The sequence below is a fragment of the Scylla paramamosain genome, chromosome 20 (assembly GCF_035594125.1).
Source record: "Scylla paramamosain isolate STU-SP2022 chromosome 20, ASM3559412v1, whole genome shotgun sequence".
Classification (NCBI taxonomy): Eukaryota; Metazoa; Arthropoda; class Malacostraca; order Decapoda; family Portunidae; genus Scylla; species Scylla paramamosain.
The window spans coordinates 21731637-21758994 of NC_087170.1; the positions used below are offsets into that span (position 1 = coordinate 21731637).

Genomic DNA, 27358 nt, shown 5'->3' on the forward strand with positions numbered 1-27358 from the left:
TCTCCTTTTTTCTCTCTTGTTCTCCTTTCCCCCTTACGCTTGAATTCCATCACGTGGGTTTCAGTACCTTTTTTCCATTTCCTAGTGGAGTTTTATGAAGCCTTCCGCCTTTCTGCATCACGCTTTCCTTTTCTCACTGCCAATGCATTAAAAGACTATTATTATTATTATTATCATTATTATTATTATTATTATTATTATTATTATTATTATTATTATTATTAGTTGAAGCGTAAAGAGTGAGCAGTGGAATGCATCACTAAAAGGGAAGAGAAACTGAGAAGCAGAAGATGGATGAGGGGAGGAAGAGAGAGAATTAATAATGAGATGAGAAACACCGCTCTCTCTCTCTCTCTCTCTCTCTCTCTCTCTCTCTCTCTCTCTCTCTCTCTCTCTCTCTCTCTCTCTCTCTCTCTCTCTCTCTCTCATTATTATTATTATCATTATTATTATTATTATTATTATCATCATCAACACGAGCTAATATATTTTCACTCCAATTAACACTCCATTTCCTACTCCTCCCTTTATTCTCTTTGTCCCTCTTTCTCTCTCCTGCTCGACTTACTCTTCTTCCTCCTCGTCCTCCTCCTTCCCCCCCATTACCATCATCAAGAACAGACACCATCATTAACATCACTTTCACAACATAATCACTGGTATTTACCCCTCCCATTACAACTGCTTCCCCTCACACACACACTAAGCGGAGAAGGAGAGACGTCTGGCAAAAGGAAAACGCAGGAAACTTGGAGAGAAAGAGAGGAAATGATAGGCAAGAGTGGAAAGGTAAGCTGGGGAATTGACGGAAATACCAGAGAGAGAGAGAGAGAGAGAGAGAGAGAGAGAGAGAGAGAGAGAGTGGCACCTCATCTTTTTCGGCAAGGGTTCAGAGTCAGTTTGCTTCGATACTCATACAAGTTCTTGAATCCCCACAAGTTTGTCGTCTGGCACTACTGATCTCCACCTTCCCGTGAGTACAGTTCTTGAGTTCCACAGCACACAACACTCTTCCCAGGTAAGGTGTTAAGATTATACAAGAAAGAGTACGTGTTCGAATATGGGTAAGAAGAATGGAGGGGAAGGATTGGAAGGGAATAGAAGGGTAGAGGGAGGACTTAAGGAAAAATTATTATAACGCAAGTATTAGGTGAGGAAAGAAGAAAACAGAGGGAAGGAGTGGGGATAAGAGAAAGTAACGGTAAAGAAACAGGAAAGAAGCAAAGTTACGGTTAGGGAAGGAAGGAAGGAAGAGGCTTAGAAGAGAAAATGGGGAAAACGGAGTAAAGGATGAAGATCCATAAAAGTGACTGAAAGAAAAATGGAAGGATTAAAAGATAAATGAAGGAATGGAGCGTGCATGGAGGTAAGGGAACATGAAGGTGAAAGAAACCCAGGGAAAAAATAGTGTACCTGTTCTTACAATGTTCTCGTTCCTGTTGCAGCGTGCACCTGAGGACCGTGGTGAGGACCGTCATCAACACACAGCGGCAGGTGGTGACGGACTACCGCACCATTGTCAACACTGTCTACGTCCGTGGAGGATACCACTAAGAACCGTGATCCCTTAATATGTTAATGGTCCCTTAATGTTGTTAATATATATAAATATGACCTAAAATAATAAATATAACCATGGATGTGTTCCTTTCAATTATCCATACATTTTACAGCGGGTCGTTTTCTACGTGAGGTCACAGAGGCACAGCACACAGCACATTCAATCAAGGCTGCAAAATCACTCTGCTGCCCTTTTTCTTCTCTTCCTGCCATTTATTCTTCCTTTGCGTTCTACTGTGTATATAATGTATATCTACTAATCCTTTTTTTTATATATATTTGAAAGAATTCATCCTCTCTCTGCTGTTTGTTCTTTTCTTCCTTTTCTAAATCCTCCTCGTCCACCTTCCTCGTCATTCTTCCCTTGAAAATTATTTTTCTTTCGTCTTTCTAATTTTTTCAATCTTTCTTACTTACCCCTACTACTACTACACTCCCATTTTCTTCTTAATTCGTCTGCAACTTTCTTGTATATACTACCACAAATTTTTTTAACCTATTCTTTTTAACCTCACCAATGTTTATATATATCTCATTTCCTTTATTTTCTTCCTTGTCCCCTTCCCTAATAATCAATCCTTCTGGTGAATAATAAAATAATGAGTTTTCAAACACTCAATAATACTCCGTCTCATTCTCCGTCTCCTTCTTTTTCTTCTCCCTTCTTCCTCACTCTCTCACCTACTATATATAGCTGCGCCATGAGAAAAAATGAGGTGGAGGTAGTGGAAGAGGAAGAGGAGGAGGCTGGAGAGGAGGGAGGTTGCAGGGTAATGACGCTGGGAGAGGCTAAGTTGAGCATCTTACGGCTCCATCCTTTACCCCCTCCCTTGGTAATTTGGAAAGGGAGGAAAGACGCAAGGAGGGAGAAAGAAAGAGGAAAAGAAGGGTAAGGAAGTCAGAAATAGGAAAAAAAAGCAAAATGAAGCAAAATGAAAAAAGGAGACGAAAATGGAGAAAGCACGAGAGCAAGAGAGAGAGAGGCTGGGGGGGATGTAATTTAAGATTTCTCCCTTAATATTTAAAGGGGAATTGTTTTAAGTTTCGCAACACTGAAAACATTATTGCCACGTATATCAGGTCTCTCTCTCTCTCTCTCTCTCTCTCTCTCTCTCTCTCTCTCTCTCTCTCTCTCTCTCTCTCTCTCTCTCTCTCTCATTCCCCTTTCCATCTGGTATTTATCTCTTTTCTCCTTTTCCTTCTAATTTCCGGGTTCAACACACACACACACACACACACACATTGTAGAGTAAAATAAAAGAAACGTATGTTAAAAATGGAGAGACAGGATAACATGACAAAAGGTTAGAGGGGAAAGTGAGAAGGAGATAAGGAAAACGACAGTAAAGAAGGAGGAAGGTATAGGAGAGGAAGGTTTGGTAGAGAAAATGAGGCAAGGGAAGTAAAGGATGATGACAGAGAAGAAGAGAAGTGGGAAAGAATAAGGAGGGAATTAGAGGATGAAAGGAACGGAAAGGCAGACATGAATACAAAGAATTTTTTTTTATGAAGGCAAAAAAAAAAAAAATCATGAAAAGAAGTGAAAAGAAGAAAAAAAGTAGTAAGATAAAAGTAATAAGATGGGAAGGAAAACACTTACCAAGAGGAGCAGATCTAGATAAGGAAGAGGATGATAAAGAAAGAGGAAGGGGACAGACTAAGAAAAGAGGAAAGGAAGAAAATGGAAGACAGGTTATTGATAAGGAAATAATGGTTATCAAGGAAGGAAAGAAAATAATTATAAGAGAAAAGAAAGACAGAGGAGGGGAGTAAGAGGGAATTCGAGCGAGGCGTACCAGTTGGAAGCGTGAAGGATCAGTGAACTAAATTATAAAATGTCAGAGATGTTAAAGGGTCCGAGAAAATATAGGAGGGAGGAAAAATGTTGAGAGAAAAAAAAAGGGTGAAGGTTGAGAAAAAGAGAGAGAGGGACGGGAGGACGCAAGAGATGGAATGGAATCAGGGGAATATAGGAAACAGAGGAGAATAAAGGGAACAGAGGGGACGTGCAGGGAGGAGGGAAGAGTGGAGGGAAGATTGTATCGCCGGAAGGAGAAGAGAAGGGGGAAAGATGGGTAACCGAAAAATGAAATATATACATTTTTTTTTTTCATATATAATCCTATACATCCTTTCTGAGATACATTAATACACACATATTTAAAGATATACACATGTACATCCTTTAAAAATATATAAAACAAAAAATGGAAAATCAAAATGAGAGGGAAGTGCCGGAGGAAAAAGAGAAGCGGGACGGAAATGGAAAAAAAAGAGGAAATGAAAGTAAAACAGGACGGACGACAGACGCAGGGAGGTTTAGAATACCAAAAAGGAGGAGAAACGCTTGAAAATAAACTTTACTATTTCAGGACTGTCTGTGCAATGCCGTGAGTGAACATAGAGACAAAAATGAAGATGAAAACCTCGTAAATTGAGATCCTCATGTAGCTTCCTTCTCCTTTTGAAAGAGAGAGAGAGAGAGAGAGAGAGAGAGAGAGAGAGAGAGAGAGAGAGAGAGAGAGAGAGAGAGAGAGAGAGAGAGAGAGAGAGTCACTGGGTACCCTCACACATTTTCAAAAGTGAAGGAGCATAACATGTCTATCACGGCCCAAATAAACTGTAATGTCGATTATAAATAAATACAGAAAACAATATTTTAGTGTCTTTTCAGAACAGTTTTTGCTTCCTGCCTGGCGTCTCTTTTCATTGTTGTTTGGTTTGGTGGGGATGATGTGCCGACACTCGAGTGACCCGACTCTCTCAGCCTTATAAACCACCGAAGCGGCGACCAAAGGCGAGACGCGCAGGGTGCCCCAGTGAGGCTACTAGACGCGCCGCGTGGTCAGGGTGGCCAGTCTCTGTCCTCAACAGGAAGGAGTAAGACAAGTCTGGGGTTGCCTTCAAAGACAAGTGATGTTTTGAGCGATCAGCGAGTCTTCCGTTTTAAAAAAAATGTTAAAACGTAAAGCTTAAACACGTAGTCGCATTATGATAATTTAATTTATATGGTTTCAGGAGCTGCACTCTCTGCTATAAACAAAACAAAAAAAAAGTCTCCTGCTGCTATTGCTGCATTCCTGACTTTTTTGGTTCAGGTGAAATGTAAAGCATTGTTGAATGATTAAACTACATTTTTACAGCATTCTCAAAAGCAATATCCGTATGTGCTTATTTATAATGACGACGAATTAAATATTAAATAATTAAATATTCGTTTGCATAACTAGAATGACAATAATCTTCCAGGCACACTGCCAGTTCCAGTATGACGCGCACTCTTCATACTATCCGCAGCCGGCAGGATTAACAAATGTGTGTGTGGTATATCTTGCGATCAGTCATTGGCCGATCAGCCTTTAAACTTTTTTTTTTTTTCAGTGTCAGACGAATCCAGACAATTTTTCACCAGTCTTAATTTTTAAGTAACTTCCCCCACCCCCCCTTCATGAGAGCACATATATAAAGTGAGAGCACATCTTAAGTCATACTCAAGAATAAATCATATATAACTGGAGCCGCGCCGGCTGTTTGGAGACAAACTGGCATCGAATCCAGGTGGTCCCGAAAGCTGGACACATCAAAGGATTCTACACATCTTTCCCCTCCCCTTTCCCATATATCTCAGTTCCCACTTCCATCTCTCACCACAACAGCAAGACGGTCTGCCCGTCTACTTTTATCTACCACTGTACTTCCTTTCCCTGCTTTTCCCTCCGTTCTTCTCTTCCCATCCACTTTCCTTCTTCAAATTTCATCCACCTTTTCTATCCCTCCAATTCAATACAGTTCAATCTCTCTCTCCACGCGGTGAACACAGGTCAGTGACATGAACGCTTAAAAAATGGTAATGGGGTGACAGTGATGTGTAAATGTTATTGTAGTACAGCTGGTGTCGGAAAAATTAAATGCAGTGAGTAATGACCGAAATAAATGGTAAAAAAACGTGAATAGTCCCCGTGAGCGCTCATAAGGAACACTAATATGGCACCACTGCACCCCGGCGGCCTTCAAGAATCACGTCAGTCAGTAACCAATAAATCCAACTAAATTATAAAGTTCATATCTGGAGTGGAAACGTCAAATGATTAGACACGAAAAAGACGTGACAGAGTGGCGGCTGAGAGGTGGCGCTGGGGTGGATGATGGAGCAAGCTAAGTGGAGGCTAAAAGATGGAGAAACGATAGTGAAGAGGGGAGGAGGAGGAGGAGGAGGAGCAGGAGGAGGAGGGTGTCAGGGCGTCAGGGGTGATGGATGGAATGAGGAGTGAGTGAGAGAGAGATGTATCAAGGAGGAAATGGGCCGAATGTGTGTTGTGTCTGTCTGTCACCAAGTTAAACCGATGCTCTCTCTCTCTCTCTCTCTCTCTCTCTCTCTCTCTCTCTCTCTCTCTCTCTCTCTCTCTACAAACAGGCAAACATTTCCCATAAAGTGAACAGCACACACCATATCACTACCAAAGTAACACATACACACGCGCACACACACACACACACACACACACACACCACAGCATTACGGACTCGGCTCACTCATCAAACAGTTCAGCAAGCAGTTCGTAATTTCACCACGTAGGTTTTAATGGTTGCGCGCGTCTCCCTCACTAGTGATGACACCGAGACACGCTTCCCTCAAGAATACAGAATGAGATACAAATGGAAATTACCATAAAAAGTTCTTAGATTTAAAAAGAGCCTCTCCTCCATCTGCCACTTCTCTACCATCAAGCGCTGCCTTCACTCACCTCACTAAAGCTGTACCTGTCGGGCCGCTGACGTTCCGCTACACACCCACACCATCACGTCGACACAAGCACACCACCACGCCAACGCACACACATCACCGCGCCGCAAGATCACTTGATACATGGGCAAGAAAATATAATTATCAACGATGCAGTGGTTGCCCGCTACTGCCGCCACTCACTGATACACGGGACTGTCTGGTAGCGGAGGGAGGGAGGAGGGAGAGAGAAGGGATGGAGATGCTGAAAGGAGAGAGGAAGCGAGGAAGGGAGGGTGCGGGAGTGCTATCAGTACGGACGAGAAATAGGAACGTGAGAGTAGAGAGGAGGAGGAAGGAGAATCGAGGAGCTGGTAAAGATCTTATTGCTGAAATTGGGATTATTTTGTTCTTACATTGCTTAATGAAAGAGCTTCTTTGGAGGCATTTCACCTTTCCTGTGAAGGGACGGTGGTAGTGGTGGTGGTGGTGGCACGAGGCAGGCGGGCGAGTTGTTAATTAGTCTAATTTATTACGTATTCCTTGAGCTTTGTTCATACTTACATAATTACATATTTTATTCCTTAACAAGTTTTCCTTATCAGGGCATGTTCCCGTTGCTGGAAAATGAGGCTACATGAATTTAATTTACGCAAGACTGAGACTGATTTCCCTTCCCTGAGGTTAGATGAGGCTGCTCCACGGAGGCGGAGCAGCAACACACAGCTCGAGGCCCCGAGACGGAAAAGAAGCGCCGGATACACTGACTCTGAACCCTCGAAGCTTTATTCTAGGACTTTACGACTTTCTCTCTCTTTTTCCCTCCTACATGCTCCAGCAGATTAAAGCGCACTGAAGGGGAGGCAAGAGGAAAGGGTGCAGGCCAAGGGAACATAAAGAAAAGGGTAAAAAGAAAAGAACACGCGAAACGAAAGAATGGGGACATGAACTGTTTTTCCAACTTTGTTCCCAATACATCACTCTTAGACAGATGAGCTCCCCGATGTTTCCCTCTTCACTAACTCTTTTTTTTTTTTTTTATCGTTTTTCTTCATTTTCTACTCGTACATCCAGCCAATATTACATTTTTTCCTTTTTTTTCTGAAGGTTGCAATTATTTCTATCTTTTCTCCCTTTTACTTTTAACATTTCATTCTCAGTAATTTGTCTCCCTTCTTGCTTCCATATTATACTTTTTTTTCCATTTCTGTTCTTCTTTTCTTCCGTCTGATTTCTTTCCTTTCACTTTTATATATTCTCTTTATTCTCTTTCATTCCTCCTCCTGCTCCTCCTCTGTCCCCCCTTCTCTTGCTCCTCCTCCACTTCCACCTCTTCAATTCTCCTCTCCAATTAATGTTTCGTGACGTTCCTTCAGTAAGTCAATATGTTCTACACTTTCTTTTTGTGACTTGTATTAGACATTATAACAAGATGTGCAGGCAGGTGGCTACGTGATAGACGAGGATGGTAGGAAGGTGGTGGTGGTGGTTGTGGTGTTGGGTGGTTGTGGTGTTGAGTGGGGGTGGGGCTGGCAAGGTCGTAAGCATCGATTTTTTGTGGGATAATCTCTCTCTCTCTCTCTCTCTCTCTCTCTCTCTCTCTCTCTCTCTCTCTCTGTCTGTCTCATTTATTTCACCTTTATCGTGTTCTGTGCATTCTTCTCCCACACGTCCCATCATTTTACTTTATTACGGCAACTTATCTCTCTCTCTCTCTCTCTTGATTTTCCTATCTCCTTTACTTTCTTGTCACGTCTTCTCTTCCTCTGAAGCAAATATTTCACCAGCGAATCATTTTTCTTCCTCTCCTTGCGCTTCATTATTCTTCACCTTCGCCTCAATCAACATTTACCCCCGTTCCTTTCTTCCACGCCACTCAATCGTACGCAAAAGTGATCCATCTTGATTCTTCCTTAGTTTTAACCCCCTTTCTTTTCTTTTCATTTCCCTCTATTCTCCTGTTTAAGTGTATGTGTGTGTGTGTGTGTGCGCGTGTGTGTGTGTGTGTGTGTGTGTGTGTGTGTGTGTGTGTGTGTGTATGCGCTTTCCCCACATCCCTTCATACCAAACAAACCAAACCCAACCATCACCACCACCACAATGACCACCACCACCACCACCACCACCTTCCCACGTGCCCTGACCCAGCTGACCCGTGACCTCTCCTCACCACCCCCACACACCCGGTGGCTCAATAATTCAGGTGTGGTGGCTGCGTGGGCCTGCGCCGCCACACACCTGGCGAGCACCTGGAGCACGGTAGAGGGGGAGCGAACTGGCTTCCCCTCACTCTCACCTGGCCGTCAACAGGTGAGAGATCATTAACAAGGTAAGCAACTTTCATCACGTTTTTTACTGAAATTACTTAATAATCTTGAAGGAGATGGAAGGACTGCGGGAAATGGAGAGGAAGGGGATGGGAGGTAGGGAGATGGAAGGAGATGGAAGGAAGAGGGGAAATGATATGAAGGGGAGGGGAGGTAGAGAGGAGATCAAGGATGCTCATAAAAAGAGAAGTGGAGAAGGGAAAGAAGGAAGGGGACGAAGGTAAATTTAAGGAAGGGGGAGGAAATTTTAAGGGAAGGCAGGGAAAAGGAGAGCAGGAAGGAAAGGAAAAGATTAAAGGATTAAAGATGGCGGAGTATAAAGGAAGGGAAAAGACTGAAAGTTAAAGAGAGAGGGAAGAGAAGGTCAGGATAGATAGAAGCTAAGTAAATGAAGAGAGAGGGAGATGAGATAGACAGAAGGAGGGAGATAGAGAAGGGAGGAGGAGGACTTAACACACACACACACACACACACACACACACACACTCTCTCTCTCTCTCTCTCTCTCTCTCTCTCTCTCTCTCTCTCTCTCTCATTAGCATACTCGTAAACTTGACATGTTTATGGATCATTGGTAAGTGGCCTCCTCTCTCCTCTTGCATCTTCTCTTTCTCGCTTATTTTCTCTTCCTTCCTTCCTCCGCATCTTTTGTATTCCATCCTCCACTTTTTTTTCTCTTTCCTTTATTATCCTCACTTTCTTTTCTTTCATTCTTCCCTTCCTCCGTTCCTCTCAGTAGTTCTCGTAATTTTCTCCATGTTCATCTTTTTCTCCCTCGTTCGTTACCCTTTTATTGTTTTCCTCACCCTCTCTCTTTCTCTTTCTCATTGGCAATATCACGTGTGAGTAAATAAGGGAAATTGTCCTAATGTCCTCCACGAGATAACCAGAGGAGGAGGAGGAGGAGGAGGAGGAGGAAGACACAGGTTAACTCCTCTTTTTCTTGAGGCAATTTCACGTTCATGACAGAGATAGAACAGCAACATTCTCTCTCTCTCTGTGTGTGTGTGTGTGTGTGTGTGTGTGTGTGTGTGTGTGTGTGTGTGTGTGTTCAAGCCCCGAGGCAAACATCTACATTTAAATTGCTTGATACACGGGAGGTAAAAGGAGGCACAAACGAAATGCATGCAGAAATGTACACGTGATCTGGTCCAGGTACAAAAATGCATTGCCTTTCCCACTCTGCCTGTCAACCAACCCACGCAATTACCATATTTATAAAGCAATCTCTACTTATTTCTACTCCTTGTCGCCCCTTCCTGTGGCAGACCAACAGGTAGGCGGTAGATACATGTAACACCATCACCCTCTCCTTACCTCCTTCCCTATTTTCTTCATCTTTCTCCCATTCTTGTATGTATGTTTGTCTATGTTAGCAACCCGAGTAGATGCTGGTGCTGGTGCTGGTGGTGAAGTAATGGGAGGCAAGCAGATGGAGGTGGTGGAGGTGGTGGAAATGAGAGGATGATACATGAATAGGAGAAAGAGTCGAGGAAGGAAAATGTACGAGGAACAGAAAGTGGCAAGGGATGAAATACGTGAAAGGGAGGGATGGAGGATTAGGATCAGGAGGAGGAGGAGGCGAAGGACGACGATGAGAAGGATAAAGGGGAGGAGAAGATGGAAGACAAATTGAAGACAAACATACATCTAGATTTCGCACGAGATATCGGATAAGAGTAACGAGAAAAGGGACAAAGACGAGGATAAATAGTAGCGAGAGGAGAGAGAGAAGGAAGAGGAGTGTGAAAGCAAGATTGATGGCGAATTACTACCAAGTTTACGACCGCACTGCTGCCTGTGTGTGTGTGTGTGTGTGTGTGTGTTCACTGATAGCCATTCATACTCGAGTGTTTGGTCACCCATTCAGACGGTGCCGGAACATCTAAGATCAAGATCGTGTTTGTCACCTCCTTTACATCGAGTACAACGAATAACACAACAGCAGAATGTATAAATAAATAAACACTTGAAGAATTTAGTGTTAGAAAAATAGACAGAACACTTTAAAAAGATGAGTTCAAGAGTCACTGGAAATAAAACACCTTTACATTTTCTCTCCTTTTAAAGCGAGAAGCGCTCAGCCGTCAAACGTGGAATTTAAATCTACGTTACCCAATATCATCTACTTTCTTTTGCCTCTCTTCCACTTCCGCTTCTCTTCCCATTCCCTTTTGATTCCCTTCCCTTCCCTTCCCTTCCCTTCATTCCATCTTCTGCCTCTCTTCCATCTTAGTTTCTCCTCCCATTCCCTTCATATTCCCTTCCCTTCCCTTGCCTCCATTCCACCTCCTACCTTTCTTCCACCTTCGTTTCTTTTCCCATTCCCTTCCCATTCTCTTCCAATCCATTCCATTTTTCTCCCATTTCATTCCCTTTCTATTTCCTTCTCTTCCATTCCACCTCCTGCCGCACTGTGCCTCGAGCGACCCAAAACCTGTTGAATTTCATCTACCTTCGTTTCATCAGTAAATGTGTGACATGAAGTACCATTAGAGAGTTTAATGGGTTTTAATGTAGCCTCCAAAGAACATCTCTAATTTTTAATCTTGTGAATTTGAGTTACAGCAGGAAGGGTGGTGGTGGTGGTGGTGGTAGTGGTGCTGGTGGTGGTAGTGGTAGTGGTGGTGGTAGTGGTGGTGGTGGTAGTGATGATAGTGATGGCGGCGAGAAGACGAAGAAGAAGAAGAAAGAGAAGAAGAAAAAGAAGAAAAAAGAAAGAGGAGGAGGAGGAGGAGGAGGAGGAAGAGCAGAGAGAGAGAGAGAGAGAGAGAGAGAGAGAGAGAGAGAGAGAGAGAGCTGAACCATATAACGTACAAAAAATGTGCAGTGTACCTGAGAGAAAAAAAAGTTATGTCGTACCTAAACTTTTCTTTTAGAAGTTCAAAGGAAAATGTCAAAAAAAAATACAGGTGGGAGGAAAAAGAGTGAGGAGGAAAAGGAGAAACTGAAGAGCGGAGGAAAAGAGAGGTGCATGCACACAAAACCAAAGTTAGTCGTGCTGACTAACTTTTCTTAGTAAAACCCATGGGGTCTAGAACGAGTGGCAGCATTAGTCACAGTGACTAACATAATGTTAATCAATTTGTGACTAACTGAGCACTCAACCTGAGTATGGTCTTACTCAAATATATCTGACTAATGCCTTCGTACTGTTCACTGCTTCTACTAACCACATTAGTAAAGTGGATCATAGGTTAGTCAATTAAATGACTAATTAGTTAGTCTTTCTTAGGCAGATGATGAATCATTAGTACCTTTAATACTAGCAGCTAGCTACTGCTGTCTCAAGGTTAGGGAAAGAATAGGTAATAAATTCAATATATTCATATACAATTAAATGTTCCCTCCATTTCATTACATTAAAAAAAAAATAATAATAAAAAAATAAACACTATAATTTTTATCATCTATAGTATAATATGCTTTTCACTTGAACATTTAACAGAAAGCTCCCCTCAAAACTGTAATGATATATAAAACAGATGTAAAAAATAAACTCCATTAGTAACACTTCATCCTAGCATGAGAAAAAAAAAAAAAAAGCAACACAAAAACAACCTGTTTTGACAAGCCATTAAGTAAATAATACACATTTGTGAGTATTAATCACTAAAACTTGCAATGTGGAAAAGAAAGTAAGCATCTCTTAAGATATGAATATTAAACCTTCCTCCCATTCATAAACTAAAGGAAAAAATATGTAAGTAAAGTTAACATAAATTAAATGTAAGGAGTTACAGACCCTGTAAAGAATAATTAATTAGTCCACTGCTAATCATTATATCACAGTACTTTTAAGAAACTTAGGGAAACAACCAGTGCAAAAATAGACATTTAACCTTATTTGTACAAGCTTTTAACCCAGATCATATCCATATGTCACCATTAATCCTTTAAAGCCACACAAAAAAAGAAAATGAGTATTTCTATGGGATATACTAACTAAACAAATCTACAGAAATGCTCAGAACAGTAATAAAGAAGCTTCACGTATCACTTGCAATAACATAGAGAAATAAAAAAAAAAAAAAGGTAAAAAATGCATAAAAAAATAAAAATAAAATAATATATATATATATATATATATATATATATATATATATATATATATATATATATATATATATATATATATATATATATATATATATATATGCATCATATGGTACATGAAGAATACTTCCCAATTTGGAGAGAGAGAGAGAGAGAGAGAGAGAGAGAGAGAGAGAGAGAGAGAGTGTCTACTCTCCATTCATATATATATATATATATATATATATATATATATATATATATATATATATATATATATATATATATATATATATATATATATATATATATATATATATATATAACATAAGATAACAATTCAGTAAGATTTCATGAATACTGGGTTGGGGGGAAGGGGAAGTACAAGTATTTCCTTTTCCTTTTAGAAAACTTATTAACATAATGTTATGTATTTATTTCACTGATTAATCTTTAACTAGTAATTGACTAGTGTGTGTGTGTGTGTGTGTGTGTGTGGATGTGTGTGTGCATGTGTGTGTGTGTGTGTGTGTGTGTGTGTGTGTGTGTGTGTGTGTGTGTGTGTGTGTGACAGAGAGAGAGAGAGAGAGAGAGAAAGAGAGAGAGAGAGAGATGCTTTACACCTATTAAAATCTTTAACATCACTTATGCTGCAAACAATTATTTAGCCATAGCACTCAGCCAAATTTTGATAGAAGAGCAGGAATTTAACAATTAAATTAGTACCTTTATAGAAATTGGTGCAAACATTACAGTTAGATAGGTCATGCTTAATACAATGTTTGGTTTTTGCATGCAGCATAGTTTCATGAATACTAGGCTTATAAAAGTGAAAGATGCATTGTTAATGATGAAAAGATACATATATTAAATTGCTACCAGCTACTGAAATGAACAAATTGAACTAGACATTACTCGCATTGACTTTCATTGTGGTCATAGAGTTCAAGTAAGGTTTCCATATACAGAGGAACTGCTTTTCTTTTTTTGAGAATGGCAATTATTGGGAGCCTATATTTCTCCAGCCCTTTCAAAACTGCTACTCTTGGGTCTGGTTCATCCGCTTGTGGTTCTAATCTCAGGAACTCCTTGATTATCTGTAAAGATATAAGCATCAAATAATTATAAGTGAAGGTTACAGAGATGAGCATCTGCAATAACTGTACTTAGTTATGAGTGCTTATCTCCCGTCACTGAGGCCTTTGAGCCTGAGAGGGAGAATGGAAGTACCAGTAGTTAAATATCAATTACCTACTATAAAATATAAATAGCTATATACATTATAGCCCTACAAATAAAGTTGACAATTAGTAAAAATATGTAGCAAAATCCATAGAGTGTACATATATACACACTTATGCCATCAAAAGTCTGAATCCACGGGTACAAGTTCAGGATTTCTGCTACAAGAATGTTCCCATTCATTATTTTTTTGCGTCTCTCAGAGAGTGTCAACTGCATGAGGCGTTCAGCCTGAGGAAAATCATTAAAGTAAAATTAGTTTTCATAAGTTGACTGTCCCGCCAGCCTCCCTCTCTCCCTCATATATATATATATATATATATATATATATATATATATATATATATATATATATATATATATATATATATATATATATATATATATATATATATATATATATATATATATATATATATATATATATATACATACACAAGCATCATTTTTCAGTGGCTATCCACCAGTACCATTGAAATTGCTTATATAAGAGCAGGTATTTTTAAACAACACCAGTAAAGAAGTCTCTGAAATATAAAGAAGATATATCAAGCGTACAAATATCACATACCTTATCTAACTCAGGATCTTTCTTCATCCAATGTAGAGGAAGCCACTGTCTATGTCTTTCTAATGACTCATCATCTTCTGAATGGGGCCTTGGTGGAAGGTAAGCCTTTACTCCATACATCAGTGGACACATAGTCTCTTTTGGCGCTATGCAAGGGATCTTCTTTTTCCTTGACGTCACCTCAGTCACTGAGGAATCCTGCCTCTTTCTTGAATTCTGAAACTTGCGCTGGATGCGCAATTTCCATTGCAGCTGCAATTCATGCTCCTCGAGGTCACTGTTTCTCAGGATGGCAGGAAATGATGTCAAAACAGCATTTGCCATATTCATATACTGTTCTGATGTCGGATAGCTGAAATATGATAATAATAATAATAATAATAACAATAATAATAATAATAATAATAATAATAATAATAAGAAGAAGAAGAAGAAGAAGAAGAAGAATAACATATTATTAACAATAATGTCACAATACCTTGATATGTAATAATGATGATAACAATAATAATGATATCAATCTAGCTAACTATATAGATGGCTTAACTCCTTTTATTATATTATTATTATTATTATTATTATTATTATTATTATTATTATTATTATTGTTGTTGTTGTTCTTCTTAACAATCACCTAATTGTGCTTTTGTCCCAGGGTACACTATCTGAATAGTACACTCAAAGGTGGTTTCACACCTATCAGTGCCGTATTAGTATCGTATAGTGTCAGTGATATCCATGTCGCTTTCGTGACGTCTATGCACACATATCCTTTCAGACGTGGAGTTGACTATGATTGTCATAATTCTTGATGAAGAGCAAGATGCTTGCTTAACAAAAAATAAAGAAAAGAAAAGTGGGTACATGAAACGTGGAAGAAAAAGAGAAACTGAAGGAGATTTTGCTACTCTGTACAAGGAATTAATTAATGATGAAACAAAAATTTTCCAGTACTTAAGAATGTCCAAAAACTGTTCGATGACATTGCTCAGTGATGTGTGGTGTGGTGTGGTATGGTGTGGTGTGTTATGATGTGGTGTGGTGTGATGTGGTGTGTTCTGGTAAGTATAATGTACAATGTGATTAATTACATCAATCAAAAAGAGTACTTATCACCATTTCAATTTCTTCTATTTTATTTCAAACACTTGTCCAACATCCGTGAAAATTATTAAAATACACGGAACGAATACGGCACTGATGTGTGTGAAGCGACCTTAACCCGTATCCCTCTGGAGGCATATTCCCGAAGTCTGGTAATGTTTCGGCCCATTTACTCTTGTAGCAGTTAGGTTAGGTTAGATTAAGTTACGTATAGATAATTTTGTGCGAGAATCTCAATGAGACTATTTTAGAGAGAATCCTACAGTTAGTTTTGGAGCTACAGCCTAGTGTCCATACAGGCTGGCGGACGACTCCTTCCAGACTTCAGGAATATGCATTCTGGCCCTTCACAAGAACTGACATCAGATCCCGGTATGAACACAGGCAGTGCATCCCATGTTCTTTTGTCCCTCTTCTCATTGCCTTCCCATTATATATATATATATATATATATATATATATATATATATATATATATATATATATATATATATATATATATATATATATATATATATAACACTCAACATCCCTACATGCAACAAAACTTACCAAAACACACTCAAAATACACTCAAAACATCCAAAACACAACCAAAACACATCACAACACCCCAAAATACCCACTACACTCACCTAAACACAACCAAATATTGAATATTCACTCAAAACACCCTGTAACATCTAAAAATATCCAAATAACCCACCCCAACCACGCTTAATTTATCCAAAACACACTCAAAGCACCCCAATATACCTAAAACTCATCCAAACACACTCAAAAGATTTAAAACACCCAAAATACACTATAACACCCCCAAACTCATCAAACACACCCAAAACACATCAAAACATTCAAAACACACTTAAACCACCACTCAACACTACAAATACGCCACAAACACACCCTTAAAGACCCAAAACTACTTGCACACAATCAAATACACCTCAAAAGACCCGACACACACACCCAAACTCACCGAAACACTTAAAACAGAAAATAAACCCAAAACAAACTCACTACACCTCAATATACCCCCAACACACCCATAACACACAAAAAACATCCCACAATATACTCAAAACACCCCACACAACTCAAACCACTTACAACATAACTATAACACAATATAACACCCAAAATTCACCCAAAACACAATGATAACAGCAAATATACATCCAAAACACACCTAAACACCACCAAAACATACTCTAAACACCCCACAATATTCCTACATACATCCTAAACACGTAAAACACCCAAAACACACCAAATATTACAGAGAACTGCAGCGCATCAAGGGAAACTAAGCTAAATATTGTTTACCTGTTTTGCCTCCTCCTCCATTTCTTTTTATTTCTTCCTTCTCCTCTTTCATTTCTCTTATTTTCTTCCTTCTACTACAACTATCTACACGCCTGACTTTAGAAACAGCTGGAAACACTTGGAAAACACTGGAAATTACGGTAAATATTGAGGAGACACTGGAGCAGACCGAGTCCCGTATCCTTGATGACGTCACAGGCGAGGTGCCGGCGCCCCGCTGCCATACGTACGTAACGTATTTCATTTTAAAATTGACCCATAGAAAAAATGAAGCTAGGCTCGAATGCATTATATATTCTGACTTGACAATTACTTGAATTAATATTCACAATATCAAAACACCTCCAGTCTCAGTAGTTATAAAGAAATATTATGTGAAATATGGAAAAAGTGTTGGAAATTTTGACACCATTAAAAACACTGAAAAGTCCACCAATTCCACTTTACACTGGTAAAAAAACATTTAAAAAAATCTGAACTATTTTTTAAAATAATGCACACTTAGTTACAAGCTACAATAAAAAAATAAAGAAGCTAAAAAATGACGAAATCACCACATTCAACGGGACAATAAGCCTATTCAAATTCCACATACTTAACTCAACAGGAACACAACATACTTTAAAAATCATAAACGATTTTTTGAAGCAATAAAATCTTCATTAAAGCCTCAAATAAAAAAGCCAAAAACCAGGCTGGGTAAATTTCACCGTACAAACTGCCCCTTATTTACATTAAAAACAACACCAAATTCAGCACATTTACTTAACTGTAGCAAGAAAAACACTTCAATAGCAACGAAATATTTTTAGAAACCATAAAATCTTACTATACAAGCCAAATAAATTAATTCAGAAAAATTTAAAAAAATATTGGAACCAACAAGCCGGAACAGGTGCCAGTCCATCATGGCGGTCCTCGGGGGCGACCTCAGTGGGGGAGCCGGCGGCCATGTTGCCTTATTTATTTTTATATAACACCAAAACCAGGCAATGACGGATATATCTGACCAGCGGATATGAAGGCTAGACATGTGGATCCATCTTGTGATATGTTAGGCTTACAATAAGTGAGAGAGGAGGCAAATAATGGCTAATAACACAGCTGACGGCTTGTTTACATATTGGCGAACATTAAATATTTCAATAAATTTCCAACTTTTTCCTGACTCAGACGTAAACAAAACCTAAATATAAATAATTAACCCCTAAAAAAACTAAATAACGAATAATGAATCCTAAATAAACGAATACAAGACACTACAGGGAGGATTAGGGTGTTGTGAAGGCAGTAAGGCTGACTGAGGAGAGACTGGCCCAGCTGGACTCACCTTACGTACTCGTGCCTCTCTGGTGATGCTTGACGGTGCTTGGTGCAGGTGCTTGGTGCAGGAAGAAGGTGTCGGGAAGACGGAAACACTGGTTAATAGAGCGTGTAGGGCAAGATTGACCAGTGCTGACCAAAACACTGCAGCCAGCCAGCCGCTCGCCGTGGTAACTCCCCAGCGCCACCTGTCACTGATCCAACACCCACCCACCCACCCACACACACACACACACACAAAAGTTGACATGCTATCAAATAATATGTCAAATAATATAAATATCCTCACTTCCTGACTCTCCTTTCCCCACTCCACCCCCGATAAGTGATTATGAACGCAATCTTCACTCAGTGCGGCACCGTGTCACCGCAGAAAACACGAACCAGGGCAGAATAGGCTCAACTGAAATGCTCCTACTCTCTCTCTCTCTCTCTCTCTCTCTCTCTCTCTCCTCACGACTGTTTTTCAAAGCTATAAAGATGATTATCAGGGTTTTCAATGGTGTTTCTCCTGTTATTAATGTAGAAATGTTGTTAATCTGTCACTAAAACCGTAAAAATACCCTTGAAGACCTGTGCAACTACTGACAGAGAGAGAGAGAGAGAGAGAGAGAGAGAGAGAGAGAGAACTAGCAATAACACTCACACACACATACACACACCAGTGCATTTATACGAAGGACTCTCCTGAACTAGACGAGGTCATACTTTGATGTATAATTTGGAAATCAGCTATTTTTTTCTATTAAGACACACGCAATTAAACGCTGATTTCCGGACGTAACACTTGCGATCATACCACGTACTCTCGTGGCCTTGCAGTGCGCGGCTGCTTAACGGGATGCACGTTCTCTACTTATGATACAAGTTATTTCCGAAACGTGGCATTTTTTTTTTTCCCTACGTCCACTCAGAGGTCAAGCATACGCAGCTCACTGGCCCTTCCTTCCGCCTCCATCTTTCACTTTGTCCTCCAAAACCGTGGGGAGGGTACAGTGTCGCCCCACACACTCGCCACTCACTTTTCCTGCCTTTCTTACACTCTCGGGCGCCAGCAAGGCCTAGTACCTTTATATATTGGGGGAAGATCTTATGGGGAAGAGATTACAGGAAGGAGACAGGAGGGAAGGAGGAGGGAAGGAGAGAGATAGGAAGGGACGAAAGAAAGAACCTCACCTGACTGAACTGAGAGAGAGAGAGAGAGAGAGAGAGAGAGAGAGAGCATATCCGATTCAAATTTACTATATAAGTCACACATCCTTACTGGGACTTCCCACACAACGTTTACCTTTCACCCTTTATCTCTCTGTCCACGGGCCCTGTACTCCCCTTCTCGCCTGTGGTGCAGCTGCTCTACACACTCAGGCAGGGGACACGTGGGCTGGGTGTTCTGTAGGGCGTGTCACTGGTACGAAAAGAGGATGATGTGGGATGTAAATGGTATGTTCTATTGGCATGTCACGTCATTTTCAGGCTTGTCAGGTAAGAAAATCTGCATGTTTTTACTGATTATTACCGCTGCAATGTTTATTTTCACCTTTCAGAAAGACAGACAGACACACACACACACACACACACACACACACGTTTACCATTATCATAAGCAATGTGGCATGTAATATTTTCGCCATAAACGTTCAGTACCAAGCCCCACAACGTTTTTCAGTGTTTTGCAGTCACTGTTTCGTTTCCTCACACATTTTTCTTCACTCTCATGTGCGTAATTCATTCTTTACCGTTGCATCTGTTTATCGTATTTTTTTGTTTGTTGTTTTGTTTGTTGTTTGTTCTCTTACAACGTAATAACGGTTGAAATCATTTACAACAATTATAATCCATTCGGTATTTACTGTTTGAAATAATTAAACTTTCTACATCGCAACATTTTTATCCATTTTTTTTTTTTTTTATGTTAATTGAAACCGAACATGCTAGTGTATAAAACGTGTGTGTATCGCAGGTCAACATGTTGTCTACTGATGCAGTTTTATGCTACAACATGCGTGGGAATTTTAAATATACCATCACACATTACTGCGTCCACCCCCACCCCCCACCACCACTACCACCACCACCACTTAGCCTGGGACTCTCATTAAGTGTATCGGTGTGGTAATTGCTTTTACATCTTTATAGGCTTTACAGCACATCTGGAGCTTTTACCAATGAGTCGGATGGATAATTAAGTATCTGTTCACTTTATTTTTCCTCATATATTTGATTTGTTTACTGATCATATCTATCTTTTGTTTACTTCTTTATTTGCTTTTATCTATCTACTAAAAAGCGGTTTTAATCCACCGTTCCACCATTTATTTAACTTTCCTTCTCTCGTATGCACACAATTCATGCCACAAAGTCTTCCTTTCTCGCGTCATTACATCAGAACTAATAATATCAGCTCTCTGTTAATTTTTAAACAGGAAATGTTGCACCCACTCTGCTTGTTACTTCCCTGCGCCACAGCTATAAATACACACACCACACTCCATTCACACAAACTACCTTTATTTTATTCAGCATCACGTGTCTCTTTACTGGCTGGTCTAACGTTTATGGTATCGTGAGTATCAAACGAGACCTCAAGCTGTTACGATCACAACTATTGCCGTCCTACACAATATACCGTCAAGTGGTTGTCTTCTTTCTTTTATTGTTATAGTGAGAGAATTTACGTTCATTTCCACAAGATTTAATAGGACAACAACAATTATTCGAAGCTCAACATGGAGTAATTAATGCGTGCTGACAACTACTATAACATTAGCAGTAACATTTTTGGGGCAGGTGACGCAGAACAAGTAATCATATTAGTCTAATATGCTGGACTGCACACACAGGTTAATGGTTACACGAGCATTCCCAGACTCATTACCCGTCACGCACTGATACGAGGAACGCTGATAATGTTGATGATGATGATGATGATGATGATGATGATGATGATGATGACAGTTTGTTGCTCTTGATTTGTTCCAACTTAGATAAACAATAGGTTACTATTCCATAGGGCTCACCATCCGCTGTGTGTGTGTGTGTGTGTGTGTGTGTGTGTGTGTACAAGGATAGGGGGAGGGGAAAGGATTGTTTAATGCAAGAAGAATCAATAACTATCAAGATCACGGGGGAGAGAGAGAGAGAGAGAGAGAGAGAGAGAGAGAGAGAGAGAGAGAGGGAGAGAGAGAGAGAGCTATGAACTTCACAGGCCCGTTGGTCCGTCGACTTCATTTAGCCTCAACTTAGTTAATTAAGTTGAAAAATCAGGCTATAATCGGGGCCGCTCACTAGGCGGACGGGAAAGTTCTTGCAAGATTAAAACGTTCAGCAAGGCTCCACATTTTACTGACTTTGAAAACCTGACAAAGTATTAGATTTTCAATGAACTGGAAACGTAGTGGTGAGGATCAGGTGTGAGTTCAAAATTTAAGCAGGAAAAATAATTCTTCAAGTAAAACTACAATAAAGTACTTATGCTTTTTTCTGGGCTCGATCCCACACTTAGCACTGCTGACACGGAGCAGTAACATTGTAATCATAAGTATGATTAGCCTTGTATGGCTGACGTGGCGCCACTCCAACTACTCAACTCGTCTCGAACTTTTGAACCGCCGAGCACGAAGCTGAGACGAAAGGTGAGCCGCGCAGGGTGGTCCGGCAAGGCTACGAGGCGCGCGGCGAGGAGGGGAAGGCCAGTCACTGCACTCAACAGAACGCTGAACGGTGAGTCTGGGGTTGTGTTCGTGGAGAGTTTTTGTGAAAATTGAAAACTTTTCTCTGAGATTTTGTACATACGATGTGTGGCTGATTTGTGGTTACGTGTTTCATTTAGTTTCAGGTACTGTGACTCCTTGCGAGAGAAATGGGTTTTGCCGCTGTTGTTGCGTTCCTGACCCTTCTGGCACAGGTGAGAAAGAAAGCCTTTCTGGATATGAGAACTTAAATTTATTCTTACAATACTTGCACTCACTTGTGTTCTAATGACCGACCCGCAATGTGCTCTTTTAGGTACACTGCCAGATTGCGTATGACACGCACGCTCCTTACTACCCGCAGCCGATCCATCCTGTCACAGAGACGGTAAGCACTTCTGTAGCTACTGTAACTTGGATCGGTGTATGTACGTGATAAATGACTATGGCTTATTTCTCACAGGTTTTAAACACCTTAAGTACTCGGAACCTTACAGGTAACAGTGACGGTGACCCAAACAATTCGCATCCCCGTGACGTCCGACGTATGGGTGAGCACAGCGATTCCATACACTGTGAGGGTGACTAGTCTCGCCACTGACTACACCTACATCCCCGACGACGCAGAGACCGTCACTGCTGTCGTTGCCGTCACAAACACCCCTGTGAGTGTTAGTTACATTTTGAAAGTTTTACCGTCACTGATGTAAGACTATTACGAGTATTCTCGTTCACATTAATCTTTTTTCATCCATCCAAAGATCTCCATAGTGCGCGAGACAAGCTGCATCAACCCAGTGCGGACGGCGGTGTCTGTCTTCACTTCCTTCTTGACAGAGACGGAAAGGAAGGATTTGTACCACACCGTTACTCACGTCGATGTTCATAATGAGGTGAGTGCCCAGGTGTACTCCTTGTGGCAATTGCATCACGACGTAGACTTTTGACATATACATTTACATCGTATATACATTTACATCGTATATAACAAGTAATATCGATCTGTAACTGCTTCTGATACTGTGTTTCCCCCCCCCCCCCCAGATCAACACCGTGGCTGTACCGTCCGTCCAAACCCTTGTACAGAGGGTTACCACCACCACCATCCTGTTCACCACTGCTACAGTCACCTCCACCAGTTTCGGCTACTATCATTAATATGAAATCTGACGGTTGTAAGTCTTGTACCTTAGAGGACATGTCGTAAATAAAGGAAATGTGTACCTTAGAGGACATGTCGTAAGTAAAGGAAATGTACTAAATAAAGGAAATGTACTAAATAAAGTTAAAATTTATCTTCAATTCCAGTCTTTTACGTCTCCTTTTTCTTTAAGATGAAGTATAAAAATATCGGTTCAATATATGCATAAGGGAAGACGGTAAGATGCATAGGCTGAGAAAGATGCAATGGATGTATTGTATTCTCGAGGGAAAGCTTTATATAATGTGCGTAAGGTGAGTGAGAAGATATCGCTTTAGTATATGCATATGTTGAAAAAGTAAGATGCAGTGGATAGATATATTGTGTTCTCGAGGGAAAGATTTAGAACATGCATCGGTGTATGAGAGAAGAATTTCGAGGTACACTTTAGGGAAAGGTTACGGGGACCTAAAGCAGGCAACACAATACGGGAATACAGAGATGGCACCACTGCATTAGCTAGAATACAATCTAATAATGCCTCTGGACTGCTGCCATACTCCAATCTATTAATGCCTCTTGACTGCTGCATCAGGCTTACAATCTTGAGAATTGGACTTAATGCCTCTGACTGCTGCATCAGGATTACAAATCTTAAGCGAATTGAACTGCGAATTGGACTGACTGCTACATCAGGGATACAATCTCAACCGAATTGAACTGCGAATTGGACTATCAGCTCAAGCATTCCCAATGTTTAGTGCCTGCTGTTCCTCCAGCACAGCCTGCCTTGTTTCACGGAGTGTTTGGTACGTGCGTGGACGAACACCAAGATGACTAATACCAAGGAGTGATTATCTTGGAACAATTTACCTTCAGTTAGTATTATATGCAGCTGCTACAGGGACGTGGTAAAAAATCCTGTGATGGAGCCATAAGTTGTTAAAAATAAACGAGCCTTTTCATTTTTTTTAACAAATCACATCAATTAAAGCAAATCAACACTGACCGTAAAATGGAAACTTGTTAATCTACAAAAAAAAAAGCTCACTTTTAACTACTACAATAGAATCTGTGCAGTCGCGTGTTACGGGCACAGCAAGTTTTGATTGTCAAGACGCAGTGGAACCTGAGGGAAAAATGTATATGGTGTGGAAATGAGCCACCTTCAAACACATTTTCCTCAACGTCCCATTAGTGTAAAAAATAGAATACTTCCACCCATTTGATCACCAGCGGCCGGAAGCACGAGTGAAGGTTTGCTTGGCACGTCAGTTTGACCAGGCGCTGCAAGTTAAAGGCTAATTATTCAAACTAAGTTCTAAAATGAAGGATGTAACGAAAGAGAGGATCCCAAGCACACCCACAGTCTGCTGCAGGCCTACCGTCGTCACCAAAAAGACGGCCCACCCCTGACATTACCATGCACACACACACACACACACACACACACACACACAAACACCTCGCCGCTGCTGCCATTTTCCCTCTAAAAATTACGACACGAAATAATTTGTTGGAAAGACCTTTATCAGCTCATTAAGCCAGCTTGCAAATAAAGGTGAGTTCTCTCTACAGAGAAAATAATCACCTTATTTAGCTGACGCAATGTCCCTTGTGTATATTAAGGTAAGGAGGCAAACTCTGATATATTATATTCAAATAAACACGAAATGTAACAATATGAGGAGAACGAACAATCAAAGATGATGCTTATACAGCAGTTAAGGACCTCTTTTTGGTGGTGGTGAGGGTTAGGTAGTTGACTGAGAAGGGGGTAGACTGAAGTGGTGGAGGGAGAGGGAGAGGGAGAAGGAGAGGGTGGGGCGGGAGGGAAAGGAAGGAGGGAGAGGAGCATTGCGAGGTGAGGACGGGACCGGCCTGGTTTACTCCACCACTCCACGCCGTTATTCCAAACCAACGACACCATTCTCCAGCAAGGTGAGGTTTTGGCTGTGTTGTTGTGGGGAAGGTAGGAGTTATAATACCTGTTGTGGTGATAACGGTGATTGTTATGTTGACAGATGAGGTGTTGGGCGACATTTGTACTGTTCCTGGTGGCTGGACTGCAATTCGTGCCTGGGAAGGTTAGTTTTTAACATCCATGTGTTACACAATGTGCGTATTTGTAGCGTAGATCTCTTGCACGTATGTCCTAGGACAAAACTGTAACCTTGTTTTACTCTTCCTGGCCAGGGTCAACAGTATGGGAGCGGCATTGGGTCTAGCCAGACGGGATCATCTGGCACAGGCACAGTAGGGAGTGGTTCCGGCTCTGCTTCTTCCCAAGGGTCGTTGGGCTCGGCGGGAAGCGGTTCTGCATCTGGCCAAGGGGTGGGACAGTCTGGCAGTGGTGCCGCTGGCAGTGGCTTCGCTGGTTTTGCAGGCGCTGGGCGTCCCTCGGGTGCCGGTGGAGCGGCCTTTGCTGGAGCTGCTGCAGGACGGGGAGTTGCCGGCTTCCCTGGGTTCGGTGGTGCCACTGGCACCGGTGGCCCTGGGTTCGGTGGTGCCACTGGCACCGGTGGCCAAGGTGGTGCCGCTTCTTTCCAGCGGGGCACAAGCGTCATCCGGCAACAGGCCACACCGACAGTCACTGTGACTGTGACCATTGACAGGTTCACCACACTCACGGACATTGTGTTTAACAGCTACAGTGTGACCCTGACGCAGTTTGTGGTGGAGACTGCAACTAGGCCTGTCCAGCAGGTGAGTTGACTAGTTGCACGAGTTTATACATCTGAGTATCTGTGGAGCGTTGTCTTTTAACTTCTACTCGTACAACTAACTCTACTCGCAGGTTGTGGTAACGCCCGTCAATGACCAGGTGGCCATCGCCACCACTGTGATCTACCGCCCAGAATACGTCACCCTCACGGAAACCAAATCTGACTTCCGCCTGGACGTGAGAACGTCAGTCAGCCACGTCACTCTCACCCACACCTCCTACAACATCATCCACATGCCCTTCACAATTACGGCCACAGAAACGTAAGTAACCTTTTTAACGATGTGTGATGCTTAGAACGTAACGAACAGGGGTGCTTACAGGTTATGAAAGTATTAGGCTAGTAACGTATTCCTGGTTAGTGTACCTGTTGATTGCTTGATTAGTGTTAGTGTACCTGTTCCTACAATATTCTCGTTTGTTGCAGCGTGCACCTGACCTCCCCGGTGGTGAGGACCGTCATCAACACACAGCGGCAGGTGGTGACTGACTACCGCACCATTGTCAACACTGTCTACGTCCGTGGGGGATACCACTAAGCCTTACTATGTTATATTGTTTGAGGTTTATTTTCATGCGTAAATTAATAATAAAGTTTACATGAATGGTCAACTCCTGGTATTATTAAAACTCCAACATATTGTTTGAGGTTTATTTTCATGCGTAAATTAATAATAGTTTACATGAATGGTCAACTCCTGGTATTATTAAAACTCCCCATCACGAGCAACGTGGATGAAACGAAAGCACGTACTCGGCAATTCGGCATGATTTCAAGATACTATGGAGCTTACTACAGTACTTGCCTCAACATTAGAAGTTGTTGCCGCCACCGCTGACCACGCGTTCACCGTCCACACAAGCCCACCGTCCTTCCACTTCAAACCTCCTACAACGGAGATGGTGTGTTTGGTAAAGATGGAGGACAACAGTGGGAGTTATAGTGTAGATTGAGGAAATGTACGGAGGGTGAAGAATTAGTGGACGGCGCTTCTGATAACGCGACTGGTTATGAAACTTTGGATGGAACAGGCGGCGCACAGCTGACCTAGTCACTTCATGCTTCCTTTATTGCCGATGTTAGTGGCCCTAAGTCACAGGGTCCTACACAACGCCTTTCTCGGCTGTCCCTCCCCCAGCTTAATCATAATATATTCTCGGTATTTCACCTTGTGTCGAAAACCTGCTATAACTGCCTCTCCTTGATGCTTGTGAAACTATGATTAATAGAAATTCTACAACTGCTACCACTACTACTACCACCACCACCACCATTAGCACAGGAAACGTCTGAACTCGTGGCCGCCTTGAATCAAACACACAAGCGTCAAGTCAAGCTGGTGTGTGTATGTGTATGAGTAATGGAGGGAGGGACAGGGGAAGAAGAGGGTGGAAGGTGGCGGGAAAAGGGAAGAAAGGGAGAAAAAGAAGAAAGAGAGAGAGAGAGAGAGAGAGAGCCTACACACACACACACACACACACACTATTTTCCCGCTACATCCACTAAAATGATAAGTAAAACTATTGTCAAAAGCGTGAAATAAGAGCAGCGCCAACAGCCAGACCGTCAGCCGTAACAATGGAGGGGACAT

The 27358-nt window shown here is 41.2% G+C and overlaps 3 protein-coding genes across 3 annotated transcripts; 2 read left to right on the plus strand and 1 right to left on the minus strand.

Annotated features, from left to right (window-relative positions):
* Positions 1–13163: 13163 nt before the first annotated feature.
* On the minus strand, positions 13164–19376 carry LOC135110781 (uncharacterized). The gene is made up of 3 exons (XM_064023381.1): positions 18219–19376; positions 14459–14810; positions 13164–13742 (listed from the first exon to the last, which is right to left on the minus strand). Exons 2-3 carry the CDS (start codon positions 14786–14788, stop codon positions 13557–13559), a joined length of 516 nt encoding a protein of 171 aa, XP_063879451.1. The 5' UTR covers positions 14789–14810; positions 18219–19376; the 3' UTR covers positions 13164–13556.
* Positions 19377–21849: 2473 nt separating this feature from the next.
* Positions 21850–23202, plus strand: LOC135110782 (uncharacterized). The gene is made up of 6 exons (XM_064023383.1): positions 21850–21931; positions 22041–22115; positions 22217–22288; positions 22398–22565; positions 22662–22793; positions 22945–23202. The coding sequence occupies exons 2-6, from the start codon at positions 22071–22073 to the stop codon at positions 23056–23058; spliced, it is 531 nt and encodes a 176-aa protein (XP_063879453.1). The 5' UTR covers positions 21850–21931; positions 22041–22070; the 3' UTR covers positions 23059–23202.
* Positions 23203–24886: 1684 nt separating this feature from the next.
* LOC135110639 (putative per-hexamer repeat protein 5) lies at positions 24887–26378 on the plus strand. Its single transcript, XM_064023168.1, has 5 exons — positions 24887–24982; positions 25066–25128; positions 25238–25747; positions 25839–26029; positions 26194–26378. Exons 2-5 carry the CDS (start codon positions 25066–25068, stop codon positions 26303–26305), a joined length of 876 nt encoding a protein of 291 aa, XP_063879238.1. The 5' UTR covers positions 24887–24982; the 3' UTR covers positions 26306–26378.
* Positions 26379–27358: the final 980 nt, after the last annotated feature.

Coding starts and splice junctions, on each gene's coding strand:
- LOC135110781 (XM_064023381.1), bottom strand. CDS start 14,788: ATGAATATGGCAAATGCTGTTTTGACATCATTTCCTGCCATCCTGAGA. Junction 13,743..14,458: donor AAGATCCTGAGTTAGATAAG/GTATGTGATATT, acceptor ATATCTTTACAG/ATAATCAAGGAGTTCCTGAG.
- LOC135110782 (XM_064023383.1), top strand. CDS start 22,071: ATGGGTTTTGCCGCTGTTGTTGCGTTCCTGACCCTTCTGGCACAG. Junction 22,289..22,397: donor TCCATCCTGTCACAGAGACG/GTAAGCACTTCT, acceptor GGAACCTTACAG/GTAACAGTGACGGTGACCCA. Junction 22,794..22,944: donor ACGTCGATGTTCATAATGAG/GTGAGTGCCCAG, acceptor CCCCCCCCCCAG/ATCAACACCGTGGCTGTACC.
- LOC135110639 (XM_064023168.1), top strand. CDS start 25,066: ATGAGGTGTTGGGCGACATTTGTACTGTTCCTGGTGGCTGGACTGCAA. Junction 25,748..25,838: donor CAACTAGGCCTGTCCAGCAG/GTGAGTTGACTA, acceptor CTCTACTCGCAG/GTTGTGGTAACGCCCGTCAA. Junction 26,030..26,193: donor ACAATTACGGCCACAGAAAC/GTAAGTAACCTT, acceptor CGTTTGTTGCAG/CGTGCACCTGACCTCCCCGG.